Here is a 15,753-nt window from a genome sequence, read left to right as displayed (position 1 = left end):
TTGTCATATTCGTTTTTTTATGGATTCCAAATAATTTTTTAATATATATCATTCAAAGTTGTTTCGAATCAGCTACTTAAACTTTCCATTATTTATTTGATAGTAAAATTAATTACTAGCTTTTTAGTGTCTATGCTAGATGATCTACTGTTACTCGTGTTATGAGTCAATGTTTAATGTGATGTATCTAACAAAATACGGTAGCGCACAATTTGCGATGACGACGGAAGACGTCGACCAAGATTTTTATGATGACGGCGTACGGGCATTCTTCTTATCTGGTGTCTTCTAGGGAATTCGCTCGTCTAATGGTTAATTGAACCTTTCTCTTACTTTATTTTATGATGCAAATTAATTTGAAACTCGTCGATATGCAAAGAAAATTATTGACAAAAACTATTGAATTACAATCCGTTATGACGCATTATGATAATGTACGATGCATTACGAGAAATAATGACACGTTTTGATAAATTATGAATGAGTGTACAATTTAACGCGTTTTTGCTTCTTCTTTTATTTATTGGAATATGAGTGATGATGAGTTAGTAATTAAACGAACAACAATATTTTGTTTTAATATATAAACATATAGGTGTGTTGAATTTATGATAATAACTAGTTTAGTCATAAATTTAGAACATTAAAGTTAATTTATGAAATTTCTCTCTTAATTTAAATTAAAATACATTGAGTTAAGTGTAAAATTTACTTTGAGAATTTTCATGCAAGCCCTACAGAGACAATTTATAAATGATAATATTATGAGAACTTAGACACAAATATTAGGATCTTATAATTTTTTTTTATTATCAATATCAAGAAAATTCAATTTTTTTGTTAACAAGTTTATTAGTTCCGTGGTTGTAAAATGGCCAAGTTACCTTTATTTTCTTATTTTCCGTCTTTTTCACCAAAATCCTCCTTCGCCGTGTCTTTCTTTCTTCTTTATCGACATCTTTGTCATCATTTCTTTATTCTTCTCATATTCCGTCGATTATATAACAATGATGAAGATTATGGTACTCATATATATTAATGGTGTGTTTTAAAGATGATCCGGGTTTAATATTTTAATTTTTGAAAGGTTGGGACTCTTGCAATATTATCTAGGCAACTTGATCGTCAAACAAAAACCCTAATTCATTGAAGATTTGGTGAAAAGCTTTGTGGTCATACTTATCACAAAAAAATTATGTTTTGCGACGAGTATGAACACATTACTTGTCAGGAAATCTGAGTTTTTGTTGAATATTTTATGACAAGTTTGTTAAAATCTAACAAGTTTGTCAATAAATCTAGATTTAGTGACAAGTTTGTCAATAAATCTAGATTTAGTGACAAGTTTGTCAAAGAATAACAATCTTTCCAAAATAAAAAACTTATGACTTCAAAAAATATTTAAATAGCCAATAATAGATGGTTATCCATAAGTAACTATGAAAAAAATCAATTATACAAGGTAAACTAACCACCAACAAATCTGAAAATTATGTGAGAAAAAAATTCGATGATTACTTTAGCGATGAGATCAAGTCAAAAGCGACCTATGTCAAATGACGAACTCTTCATCTCCACACAAATAAATCATGATAAATCATCTTATATTACTTTGGCTGTGATCAATGATTACCTGGGTCGCGGTAGGATTATTAATGGCGATGGTTTGATCTCAACGAAGACCATAGTTCATGAGCTGTCTGGAGATGATAATAAGGAATGACCTAAGAAGGGTTTACTTCCCTCTGCCTTTTTTTATCCAAAGTATTCGGTCCTCTACGAGATTGGAATTGCAAACTGGGCCCCTTCCTAACATGGCTCAGGCGTCACACATGCTCTTGCATCTCACTGCTCCTTGATCCAACCACTGTCGATACACAAGACACATAGAAGAGAGATTCGAGAGGCACTGAAAAGCACAAAATTCTTACTAAGCGAAAGCGTAAAAATTGGGAAATTTGAGTTGTGAAAATTCAAACAAAACGAAAACGCTACTAACCTCGAGAAATAAGGATAAACAAATTAAAAAGATGTCGTATGGTCGAATGGGCCAACCAGATAAATGGGCTCATGAATAGAAACACTAGCCTAAACCCGGTAATCGCTACAAACACATCACACAGAGGCTAACAGCAGAGCGAAGAGCCTCAAAATGATTAGCAACAAGAGCTTTAGCGAAGAGATCTGCAAGTTGTTTCTCATTAGACACATGGTCAAGACTGATCTTCTTCTCTTCGACAAGTTCACAAATAAAGTGGTGGTAGATATATATGTGCTTTGTCTTTCTGTACTGAACATGATTCTTGGAAATATTAATGAAACTCTTTTTTTCGCAATATAATGTCATGATATCTTGTGGAACATCATACTTAGCAAGCATCTGCTTCATCCACAAGAGTTGAGTGCAACTACTTCTTGCAGCAATATATTCTGCCTCGGCAGTGGACAAGGAGACACAATTTTTTTTCTTGCTAAACTATGAGATTAGTTTATTACTAAGAAAGAAACAACTGCTTGAAGTACTAGGAAGACGAAGAAGAAGAAGAAGAGCGTTCTGCGAAGCGCTCAAATGCTAGGAAGCATTCCATTCATGGGAAGAAACTTCCAAAGAATGTTTCTTTAGTGCCTCTTGATAATGTGTTATTCCACTTAGAAGAAAGTATGATCAAGTGAAAGTATATGTGTGTCATCGGAAGATTTTTGTTGAGAAGGAGTTGCTTGAGGCTGCTCAAGAGTGTGCTGAGATCATGGGTCTTTTGAATGATGCTCGGCTTATGAAGACTGTAATTAGAATGGTCCCTATTATCCGGAGGAATTCGAGGTGAATCTGCCTACTTGATTGAAAATGCCTGATAGTCCTGACTTTAAAAAGGCTCGTTTGAGAGGTTTTAGACGAGTCACTGATGGACGCATCAATAGTGATGTCGCATATGGACAAAGCCATATTCTTCAGTTTCTTCGTGGTTTTTTTAGCGGAGAGTTTTGACATCGGGGAGGGATTACCTTAAAGGATGCACCTCAAGACTTTCCATCGGCACTTTCCCTAATGGTGATTGCCTATATACACATGCACATTTGTCTGTAAATAGTCAAGTTAACTTATTAACGAATTAGTAAAAGACTTATTTAACTCAGTCAAACATGTATAAAAGGTAGTTATAGGCTGCCACGTATGCAAGTTGGCTATTTACAAAATATTTACTAAATGTTGACTAATTTACAATTCATATAGTTTAGGTGGTTTACGTAGCCAATTTTTTGTTATATTATTCATATATTGCATCGAAAAAAAAAACTATCGCATACATTGTCCCTTCATTATGTGCGACAGCTTGGGGGCGGAGAGATGATATAATTTTATAATATAAATTTTCTCACCTCTCAGCTTACTAATAAATAATTGTCAAAAATCATTTTTTTTTTAATTTTGGAGAAAAAAGGTCAAAGATATCAATATTATGTATAATTCCCTAATAGTAGTCCGTCTTATCTCTTAAATAAAAATATTAGTCGGTCAACTATATTCACTTTTTTTTTTACTCCTTCTGTAAAAGTTATGTTTCCCTAAGAAGAACCGCATAAACATTCAAACAATGATAAGTGGGAAAATTCAAAATAAAACTTTTTATTGATAACCACAATAAACACAGCATACAGGTAAAATTATTGTGGGAAATTTCAACTCATGAAATGGAAAGATAATATATATATATATATATATATATATATATATATATATTGATACATTAAACTCTATCGGTCTATCTCTGGTCTGCCTCTTCCATTTCATTTGGTGCAAGTCGTGTATCACTCAACAATGACAGGCTTAAAGCCATGACTAATTCTCGGAATAAAAACTCCACAAATCCAATCGTTTACCATCTTAGTTTCTCAGGAAAATACTGCATAAAAAAAATCAAGGTAAAATTAAAATCCTAAGGGAAAAATTGAGATATATGTATGTTTGGAAGAAAAAAAAATTGTTCTTACCTTCTCAATGAGGGACAAATAGTAAGGCTTGACCTTCTCTACATCTACTCTAACCTTGCTCTTGCTATAGAGATCATATTTGCTACACAAGAAGAAGAAAAAAGGCACATTTTAGTAACTTTTTTTCTTCTGCATATATTAAAAACGACGGGACAAATTTAGTGAATTTGAATTTGAGCTATTACTTGAATATCTGAAGCCACTTCAAATTCTCTTCGTCTTCCTTGTTCATGAGGTGTTTGTAAGCTCCGGCTTTGTGAAAAGCTTAAACAAAAATGTGCAATATATTAATGTCAGTTATCAAATTAACAATATCTTAATTTAAAGATGTTAATTAGGGAGATCTTAAGATCTGTGCTTACGATAGAACGAGTGGTAACGGATTATGAACAATGCAGCTTGAGGCAAAGTTGTTCCATTTTCCTTGGCCACCTGAAGAAGAAACGAAAAATTCCGGTTAAGCTTAGACATTTCTTTTGTTTCTTCCTCATATCTTGAGTCAATTTGTTATGTTTATTAGGATAAAAGAATTAATATGAAATCATAGAATATTTTTTTTAATGTAAATTAAAAAAAGGCGTACCAAATACATGTAGTCATCATGCCCCCATGATATCATTACATTGTCTAGACCACATCCTTCAGAGTAAATTCCATTCTTTGTGTTAAAAACAGGGTTGTAGGAATCTGGATTTTCCTTGAAGTACTGTTGACAAATCAAGAGCAAATATGTATTAGCACATAATGATATGTTATTATTTATTTGTCGGGCGTAAAAAAAAATTGAAAATAAAGTACCTTGTGGTGTACAATAGATTCATCAAATGCACACCCCAGAGGATGAGTGTCGCCTATAATAGAAATTGGGTAAATAAAAAATTAGTTTGTAAAAAATAAAAAGGGGAATATTTTTGTTTAATAAATTTAAGGAATGTCTAAAAGGCAAATGTTTGTTGTGCTCACCAACAACAGCCCATTGAGGGAGTCCACCAAAGACAGGCAAAAGAAGAACCTTCCCAAGATCTAAAGTCCAAGCAAGCAAAGCCCAAAAGTAATTTATTATTAGTGTCATCCGAATCATGAAAATAAAAAAATATAAAAATTCTAATAACCCATTATTTTACTATTATTTAACGTTATCCACAACACATTGGAATTATAAAAGCAGGCATATTGGGATTGTTGATAAACTCAAATTGACAAAGTCAAGCACCAAAGATAATAATTTAAATAAAACAACAATTCAACTGACATATCCAAAGACTACGGCATGAGTCGTAAGATTTAATTTAATAATATATATATATATATATATATATATATATATTTTATCTTTTGCAAAACTATCTAAGATAATTGACTAGAAGTACTAATGAATGTAACTTATTTCATTTTCACATACTTTTATATTCTCAATTGAGCAATAAAATTAAAAATAATAATCAGATCATCACAAATCTTTCAATTAATTAGAATATAATTAAATTTCTATTAAATAGATAATACACTCTTGGCATTAAAATTTAGATAAAAGATGTACCATGAATAAGGGCGGTCAAGTGCAACCAATCTTGATCGGGGTAGTCTTTTCTGATAGCCTCGGCGGTTTGCAACAAATGCTCGATCTGTGGCTCGTCGAGATCAGGGTCGCTATCGTCAACAACCTCATTCAACATTTCACAACACTCCCATATGCTCATCTCCACTTTGTCCAATTTCCTATACTCTTCCCTCATTTTTTGCACCTGTTCAATAATTTCAAATTTGTTCATTATCATTTTCATGTTAACTACATAGAGATTAATTGTCACACACTAGCTTTGATGATTTGCTTACGTAATTGTATGTTTGGTTGATGTGGTTGAGCCTATAGAACTCTTCAACCTGCTTTTGCCTCTCCGTCTCTGCGTTATAGTCCCTGCAGAGAGATTATACGTATTTATTTATTTATCAATCCTCTTCTTCCCCGGACTAATGCGAATATTATTTAAAAAAACAAAAAAAAAAACAAACCTGAATGATTTGCCAAACGAGTTGATTTCCGGGGCGAGAAATTCGTTGTTTGACACGAGTTCTGGCTGAACACAAACGCCGTTTGTCATGTTATTGTTCGTGTGATGATGATCAGAACCAAATTTCTTGTTCTCTAATTGGGAACCTGCTTTATAAATAAATGAACCCACATAATTATTTCTCTTCTAGCATTGAACTAATAAAACAGGAAAAAGGGGTGTTTGTTTCGTATTCGTTACCTTGCTCCGACTGTTCAATGAGGATGGTCATCTTGGGCTTTCTAGAAAAGAAGAAGAAACGAACGTAGAAATGAAAACGTTGGGAATCAAGAAAAAGAAAAGGAAAGAAGAGTTGTGGTGGTGTGGAATAAGGTGTTTAACGTGGTCAAATTTATAGTGGCATAGATGGTCTGTCCTTTGCATGAGAATATGCAAGTTTTGAGTCCTTAACTGCTAATATATCTTCACGAACCTAACTCTTTCTAATTAAATCATATTTTATCCTATACCGCTCCACGCGAAGCGGACAAAATTGATATCTTAGGCTACTATCCTGTGCGGACACGCTCACTATAGTGTGGTTAATTGTCTCTTGATTTTTATTTAAATCTATAATGATATTTTTTAGGATTTTTATAGAGAAATTAAGGAATATATTAGTAATATATATACATTAAAAAAACTATAATATTTAGTAGATTCAACAACTTGATGCTTGGTCAAATCTTTCATATAAATTTCAGAAGTATGACTTTCGAATTGTATGTCTATACTCTATATCTATAAGATGTATTTTTTTTTTGTTTATTCAGTGGGTGCATGGGGCTGGATTGTAGAGGATAATTTCTCAAAAAGACCGCGAAAATAGAGAAGTAAATAATAGGTAAACTTGACATGACTCAGACATGCGTGTATTATTGTATACCATATCTTAAGAGAGTGAGAATTTGGACATATTAACGCGGAATCTAGTCACGCCCAAGTAATCCTGTATTAAATTTTCCTTATTCAACCCATATTTGTTTTCCTTACAAAATAGAAAGTTGTTTATATTTGAAATCAATGGCTTAGCTGTAGCCTGTGAAGCCCCTTGAGTGAAGCCACAAAAAGTGTTTACAAGTTGGGATAAAAATCAGTTCAGGACTCCTAGAGATCCTGCTTGTGTAGACGTCATCAACACAGCTAGCGAATTATGTTTCTTATTATATAGATAAGGAAATTTGAGAAAATTTTGAGTAAAGTTAAAAGAAATTTGGTGTGTTTGTATCTTAAATGTGATTAAAAAAAAAACTATGACCATTCAGAACAAAATACCTTTTAACCTATTCTTTAACATTTTCTGCTTCAAATTTTACAATAAATTTTAGATATTTAAGAAGATTTTGAGAAGGTATTTTTTTATGGGCAAGTTTTTTTTTTAGTTATTTAGTCGCTAAATCTGCAGCCAAATGCGACTTACTGCAGCTAAAAAAAAAGCCTCTCAATGTAGCCTACTGTATCGTAATAATTTTTGAAAAATTTATAACAAATAATTATTCTAAACTATTTAATTAATAAAATAGTTAAAGTTTCAAATTTTCAGCAACATAGCTAAATTTGTGTTATCATTAAATTGTTTGACGATTTATATAAATAATGTATCACTTTCAAAAAAATTAATCACACTAAAAAAATTATTTAAAATCAGTAATTGTAGATTTTAACTAGCTATAAAACTATAACACTTATAATTTTTGGTCTTCAAAGATATAGCAGCACAGAGAATTATAATTTTCCAATCTACGACTTTTTAGGATATAAACCTAATATAATGTATTTTAGTCACATTTTCTCAAATAACATAATGATATATAATTTTGTAAGTGTTTAGTTTTGGACTGACGCTAAGCAATAAATTGGGGACTTTAAGTGTGTGTAGGGCTAATTGAACCCACAAGGTCTGACGACTTAATTACTTGGCCCCAAAGCCTTCTCCATCGTTGGTTCCCAAATGGTCCAGAGATTTTCATGAGTCACTTCAACCTCATAAATTTATTATGCAAACGTCAATTTTCCCGCCCACACGTTCGTCTTACATTTAGTTTCAATCTCATACATAAAATAAATAAAAAGTGTAAACTCAGACTAACCGAGAAAAGTTCAACGTGTAAACTACTATATATAAGCAAGAAGTCTTACATAGAGAACGATGATTTGGCCACTTCTTTTACCTTAACACCGACAATAACATATGCGTGAGAGAGAGAGAGAGAGAATACTGCTAGTCGAAAATAATCACATTACTACATCTATGTATGTATATGCTAACACGATTTTTCGGATAACATTTACGCGACACGTAGTTATACGGGGCTTGACACGTGGATCGTGTTAGACCATCCAAATCACGTTTTGGTGGCTTCGGATTGTGACTTAAGATATGGATCGCTTCCGTCAAAACCGCTTGAACTAATGCTTATTAGGGTAAGAACCCAAAACGCCAAAGACACGGCGAATTCACATGAAAGGTGATCGGGTGGTGGTCGTCTCTCTTCACTTCCTTCTCTCGTCAAATGGATGGATAACACGGGAATATAAGCCAATGGGGTGCAGAGATGTTTCTCCCAACGTGTGCTCCGACACTGCAACATTAGTTATATATAAGTGCAAATGTGAGGTGATGGGTCTTTGTTCTTTACTCTTTGAGCTTAGAGTGAGATTGTAGAGAGATAGAGAGAGTGATAAATCATTTTGGCATAATTTTGGCTAAGTAGAGAATTACTTACCTAAAAAATGATGAAAAAGGAGAGGTATTTATATGGGTGTGAGTGTACTAGGTCACCTTTATGACCATGTGGGGCCCACTTGGTCGAAGATATGGACAGAGAGGTCCTCTGATTTTGAGGTTCTAGGCATTCTGGCGGAGCGATTCTATGATTTTGGGAGTTCTTGTAGATGGATCCTCCGATGTTAAGGGTTCTGGCGGAGGGATCCTCTGGTTTTGGAACCTTTGGCAGAGAGATCATTTGGTCTTGATATTTTAGCAGAAGGGTCTTTTGGTTTTAGGTCCTTTGACAAGAGGGTTCTTTGGTCATGGAATTTTGACGGAAGGATCTTCTGATTTTTAGGTTTTTTGGCGGGAGGATCATTTGGTCCTGACATTTTGGCGGAAGGACCTTCTAGGTTGTAGGAGTTTTAGCGGGATGATAATCATTTGGTCTTCCCATTTTGCGAGAAGGACGTCCTTCTAGTTTTGGGATTTTTCAAATAGTATCATGTTGTTTTTGCCTTTGAAGTGCAATTTTTGTCTCGTGAAAATTTCGAAATAACAATATATATTTAGGCCACGAGAGCTCAGTCTGCTGGAGTGAACGTATACCATAAACTAAATGACCCATGTTCAAATAATACAAGTGATGATGCATTTCAGCATACTGCATACTGATGTGAAGACACACTGAAACTTCAACTTAAAATTGGAAATAGTACAATAGAGGGTGGTGTGTGATATTGAAGAATTTTAGATGGTTTAAAAGCAGTGTCTATTTTTCCTTCTCCACATTTACCTTTTTATATCCAACACTATCTTTAGTTCGTGTGTTAATCAGACTAATGATTTTTTTGTGTTTTTTAAGTGGTAATTGCGGAAAATATGCCCTTTGATGGTTAATGAGTCTCAGTCATCCACTCATGTGACTTCGAACTAATTTTTTTTTAGAGATTTGTAAGTAACTAGACCACTTTAAACATGTGATTTTGGATCTAGCCTATGTTTGACAATTTTTAGGGATATAGCCAAATGACTTATGTGGCAAAAATTAAGGTCTGATTTACCCTTATTTATTAACAAATTCGTCACTTTCTCTCTCATATTTTTTTCAAATAATTTTTTTTGCATCAAAACTTCAAAAATTCGTATCTTTCTCATAAGAACTCGAAATTGAGTGATTTCAGATCCTACAAATTCGTGACGTCGAGATCTTCAAAAATAGACCCATTGTGTTTGATGAAAAATTATGTTTAATGTATTATATTTACATTTCCATTTATTTTTTTGATAAATTTCAATTATTTCCATATTTAAGGTAGTAACATGATTTTTCTACATCCATGGTATTAAAAATGATTTTTTTTATCAAACACAATGGATCTATTTTTGAAGATCTTGGCGTCACAAATCCGTAGGATTTGGAATCACTCAATTTCGAGTTCGTATGAGAAAGATATGAATTTTTGAAGTTTTGATGAAAAAAAAATTATTTAAAAAAAAATAAGAGCGAGAAAGTGACGAATTTGTTAATAAATAAGGGCAAATCAGACCTTAATTATTGCCAAATAAGCCATTTGACTATATCTCTAAAAATTGTCAAACATATGCTAGATCCAAATTTCATAGTTTCATTTTGATTATTTTGTTACACTGCCATTCTTTTTATTAGTTTGTGGTCACATTATTTTTATTGTTATTATTATATATATTATTTGACTAGTCTATGATTTCGACAGCTTCTCGTTATTTTTCCGATTTTGCTCAGCCGGTTTCATCCTTAATTTATGGACTTGGCATTCCTCTTGAATCTTTGATCCTCAAGCTTTCTTCTCCCCGGGTCCTTGCAACTTCTAGTAATTCCGACCATATATTTTGTTGAATAATCGATGTAGTATTCTGTAGAAAATACTGATTGCATTTTTTAGTTATATTATGTGATCGAACACGTCTGTCTTTTTTTTTCAACTAAGAAACTTTTGTGTATGGCCCATGGGGTAGCTTAGCGTGATATTTTTCTATAGATGCCAAATCGACACCTACTAAAGGTAAAAAAAAAAAAAAAATCAAGTAAACAATTTTAGAGTGATCGTTTATATTCATTTCATTCACGGACTACTTCAACCAAAATGACGACGATATACACACCTATTAGCTCTACTTTTAGATCACGAACTTCATTGAGAATCTTGATCTCGACCGTCCATTGAATATAGTAATAAACTTCATTCTCGCTTCTCCGCAATACTTCAAAACTATTATTGGAAAAACAAATTATTATGTAATAAGTTAAACACGTTTTACATTCCATTGCACCCCCTCCAACATGGGAGAAAATGGTGGGTGAAGGTCACATGTTGTATTCACAGCTAATATTACTATATTAGTGATATATATATATATATATATATGTATATATATATATGTATATATATATGTATATATATATGTATATATATATATGTATAATAGTCTCAAAATAGAGTGGGTCTGAGTCTGACTAACCTAAACTACAGGGGCACTGCATTTATTATGTTTGTCTGTTTAAAACACATCATTTTTATAACATATTATATGTAGGACAACAGAATCGATAAATCATGGTGATACGTACGTTTAAAAAAAAAGAGAATATGCCATATTTTGATACCTAACACACGATATGTGGTGTTACAAAAGGGCGAGGCCTAGTTCGCTTCAAGGAGGGAAGACTTTGAAAGATGAGTTACAGTACTACAAAACTAGTATTCTACAACGTTTAAAAACAGTTGTAGAATGATTCTACAACGCTTCTCAAGCGTTGTAGAATCCTGCGTTGTAGAAGCTTCTACAACGCTTAAAAATTCGTTGTAGAATCCAACATCTTTCTACAACGCTTAATTATCCGTTGTAAAAATTAAGATTCTACAACGGATATTTAAGCGTTGTAGAAGCTTCTACAACGGTTTGAATCCATTGTGTAATTTTTAAATATTTTCAAACATCTCGCCGCGGCGAAGTATATTTCTCGCCGCGGCGAGATATTCTACAACGGATCTTCAATCCGTTGTAGAATCATTTCGCCGCGGCGGACATTATACTTCGCCGCGGCGAGTTGTTTGCCGCGGCGAAGTACGTTCCGCGCCGCGGCGACAACATTCTACAACGGATTGTCAAACCGTTGTAGAATCATGTAGCCGCGGCGGGAATTATACTTAGCCGCGGCGAGATTCTCACCGCGGCGACGTAGATTTTGCGCCGCGGCGAGGGGATTCTACAATGGATAAAAATCCGTTGTAGAAGCGTTCTGATTATTTTTTTAAAAACACGCCGCGGCGACGTTGTAGCTTAGCCGCGGCGTGGTGTATATCGCCTCGGCGAAACCAAAACATTGCTGCGGCGAGGTGTTGATGTATGAATAATGTGCTCTCGGTATCTTTTTTGCCGCGGCGACTCTTATTTTTCGCCGCGGCAAACGTTATTCGCCGCGGCGAAATGTCTAAGTCGCCGCGGCGAAGGCTTCATTTTGAAGCCGAAATCATTTTTTACACGTACTAAAACCCGGTGTAAAAAATATGGCACCTGAAAATAACCTTCAATCCAAAAAATAATATTTACATCTTCAAAACATTCAAAAGAAATATTTACATCCAAAATTGAATACAAAAACTAACTAATCATCACAATGAATAAATGTTTATACATAAGTTACCCATTCTTTCCTAACTCTCTCTAAATCCTCTTTTGTATAGTTTTTCTTACTTTCTAATTTTCCTACACCTCCTACGACTATATCGCGCATATACGAAATAACAAAATACCCGCATTGATGTACGTTGACTGTCCGTTATTATGGGCGTTTTGGTGCTCGAGCTTGAAATCCACAAAAACCCTATAACACGGAAATCATAAGAGAAAAAACCTCTACAATGATTTATAATAAAAAATAGTTTAAAAAATCAAAATATTACCTTTTTATCAATCGAGTTAAATCGATTGGAATTTTATTTCTTAACGGGTCGAAGAACATAGCACTATCTCTCCAAGGGTCGAGGACAACGAGCATCCAATGCGCACCTTTATTGTACGGCATCAAAGCTAGTTCACCAAATTTGCATTTTCGTACAATGTTTCCAACGTCCTTGACTCGTTTTGACAAATAAGCGTCCTCGTCGTTGTTTTCGATGTACGAACTTAAGCCCGGATTTATAAAACAATAGTCTCGACTCTTCTTCGCCTTTTCTAGCCTCGAGCGTAGATTACTATGACAAACAAGTATTTGATTGATAAAAACACTAAATATTGAATATTTATATTAAAAACACATATAAAGAAAACACTTACTCCATATAGACCGTTATGCTCCCCGCGCCAATTTCCAAGTATTGCAAAAAGTCGGAAACATCTTCAAATGACACCGGAATCGGGATAGCCGCGAGACTTGGACTAACATTGACCATAATCACATCCCCTTCCGGTAACATTACTTTGTTGGCATGTTGAGCGAGCAATCGAAACTTTGGATTAATCATCTTGTACGGAATCTTCTTAGCATCATCGATGCTAGGTTCACTCTCAAAACCGAGCTTTGAGAGTTGTTTGACAACCGGACCGCGACTCTCTATTCCCGTGTCCATTTCGATCAATCTCTTCGGCCACGAGACAAATCCTCCTATGGCATCTTCAATGGTTTGAGCTTCTTCGGTGGGAATTGGCAATTTTGCTTTTTTAATCAAAACCCCCAAAACGGTCACACGTACATTCCCTTCCTTCAAAGGTAAAGAGTGAACTACGCTCCCATTTAAGTATGCTCGCCCATTTGCAACATGAATCATGCCTCCTTTCACAACATCATCTATGAAAAGAAGACACTCGACGCTTTCATCCGAAGTCGGTATCACCGGGGTGGTTGGATTCAATGAGCAACTAGCACGAACACTATTGGGTTTTTCCACAACAATAGGATCGATCTTCGGACGATCATTAACAATGATAGGATCGATCTTCGGACGATCATCAACATCGTCGTGTTCTAAGCAAATCAAGAATATTATCAATAACTTAATACCAAAACATTTATCTTTATTAATAAATAGATAAAAAAAAAAAATTAAACAAACCTAAAGAGACCGCTTCATTGATGTGTTCTTCAACATTTGCCATCTCTTTATCATCAACAACCTTCGCGTTGAGATTCTCTTCCACTCGCTCGACACTAGGCGACTCGACATTAATGCTACCATTTCCACCGAAGGCCTTCATCACCAAAGACTTTAACTCGCTCATTTCCCGACGCATCTTCATTACTTATTCGTTGGGGGTTGGAGGAACAAAGTACTTAAAACGCGACGTGTGTTTGGATTGACCGCAAACTCGCGACGTTCCCAAAGCTTCTTGCAAAACACTCTTTCCCGATTCCGGCAACCATGTCCCTTGCGATGCTTGTTGTGATAACGTTTTCTACACATAAAATTATTTGAAAATAAAATTACAAGGTTAATTGTTATAACAAAGGTAAAGAACTTACGATTTTTTCTCCCATCAATTTTTCTTTCTCATCCTTGTAGTTATCTACGTCTTTCATTCGCGAGTCAATCCAAAGTTCCTCTTTCGTAGGCCATTCCCCCGTTTCGTCATGCTAGTAAGAAGTAATTATATAATAAATTAAAAAATAATTGCAACATTTGGAATAACTAAAAGAAAAAAATGAATCTAACCTTTTCTTGATCAAGCTTTCGATATCCATTTCGGCCCGTTCGAGATTTGTACACACTTTTTTCGATATTTGATTTCCCATGTTCCGATGTTTGTTTGAACATTTCGGTTCGTCTATACTCAACAAATGCTATCCAATCTTCTTCGGTGATACTTGTATAGAATTTCAAAATACAAGCCGGTCTCTTTAAGGCGATTGGTTCGTTGATTATGTCTTTGAGTAGATCGTTGTATATCTCATGACGAAATAACCTTGCCGCTTCTCCGACTCTCATAAGGCAATCGTGTTTTTGTTCGATAGGAATCGTAAATCCTTCTTGCATTTCGTTCCAAATCCGTTCTTTAATTTGGGCGTTGTCTTTACATCTCCAATCACGCATCGAAAGTGGAACGTGTTCTCTTGCTAACACGCCAAAGTAACTCGACAACTCATCACCCTGTTTACCAATTGGTTGCCCTTTATCATCAAATTGTACCGGGATTTTTTTACCAAGTGTTTTAGCCTTATTAACCCGAACCATAAGAGTGTTTCTTCGTTTTCCTTGTTCATCGGAGTTAAGCGCTAGTTGTCTTCTAATTTTTCTTTTACCACTACCGCTAGAAGTAGTAGTAGTGGACGACATGGAATCTAATATACAAAATTCAAAACATAATCTCAATTTCTAACTCAAATCCAATCCGATTCCAACTTAAATACAATCAATATCAAACTCAAATACAATGAATTCAAATCCAATATACTAAAATCCAATACAAATTCTTCCTAACTTCAAATAAATACCAAATTCTAACTAAATAACAACATAAATCAAATTAAATTCAAAACAAGTTGGGAAATAACATACCCGGTGAAGGCGAGGACGTGGCGAGCGAGAGGCGAGGTGGAGGCGGGGCAGGGGCGAGGTGGAGGCGGGGCTGGGCGAGGTGGAGGCCGGGCTGGGCGATGTGGAGGCGGGGCAGGGGGCGAGGTGGAGCGGGGCTGGGCGAGGTGGAGGCCGGGCTGGGCGAGGTGGAGAATCTACAAGTTTCTACAACGCTTAACCATATGCGTTGTAGAAACACCAAGTTTCTACAACGCTTATCCATATGCGTTGTAGAAACACCAAGTTTCTACAACGCTTGACATAAGCGTTGTAGAATCACTAGTTTCTACAACGCTTGTCATAAGCGTTGTAGAAAGTGGGTTGTATAATCCAACATTTGTAGTAGTGTTGGCCTCCTTTCAAAAGACCACAGAGAAGATGTGGCGCCAAAAATCTCGGGAAGTTTGGCTCAAAGAGGGTGACTCAAACACAAAATTCTTCCATGCCG

The 15,753-nt window shown here is 34.8% G+C and overlaps 1 protein-coding gene across 1 annotated transcript; it reads right to left on the bottom strand.

Annotated features, from left to right (window-relative positions):
* Positions 1-3,601: 3,601 nt before the first annotated feature.
* LOC149400729 (inositol oxygenase 1-like) lies at positions 3,602-6,459 on the bottom strand. Its single transcript, XM_089612413.1, has 11 exons — positions 6,243-6,459; positions 6,004-6,148; positions 5,827-5,908; positions 5,531-5,735; positions 4,954-5,013; positions 4,789-4,841; positions 4,574-4,696; positions 4,353-4,422; positions 4,176-4,254; positions 3,991-4,072; positions 3,602-3,902 (listed from the first exon to the last, which is right to left on the bottom strand). Exons 1-11 carry the CDS (start codon positions 6,271-6,273, stop codon positions 3,876-3,878), a joined length of 957 nt encoding a protein of 318 aa, XP_089468539.1. The 5' UTR covers positions 6,274-6,459; the 3' UTR covers positions 3,602-3,875.
* Between the last annotated feature and the right edge of the window lie 9,294 nt (positions 6,460-15,753).

The sequence above is a fragment of the Urtica dioica genome, chromosome 4, assembly GCF_054948205.1.
Source record: "Urtica dioica subsp. dioica isolate 48M chromosome 4, U.dioica_male_clone48M_v1_H2, whole genome shotgun sequence".
Taxonomy (NCBI): domain Eukaryota; kingdom Viridiplantae; phylum Streptophyta; class Magnoliopsida; order Rosales; family Urticaceae; genus Urtica; species Urtica dioica.
Note: the sequence above shows the minus strand (reverse complement) of the source record. Positions and strands in the feature narration are given on the sequence as shown.

Coding starts and splice junctions, on each gene's coding strand:
- LOC149400729 (XM_089612413.1), bottom strand. CDS start 6,273: ATGACCATCCTCATTGAACAGTCGGAGCAAG. Junction 4,697..4,788: donor AATCTATTGTACACCACAAG/GTACTTTATTTT, acceptor ATTTGTCAACAG/TACTTCAAGGAAAATCCAGA. Junction 4,073..4,175: donor AAGTGGCTTCAGATATTCAA/GTAATAGCTCAA, acceptor CTTCTTGTGTAG/CAAATATGATCTCTATAGCA.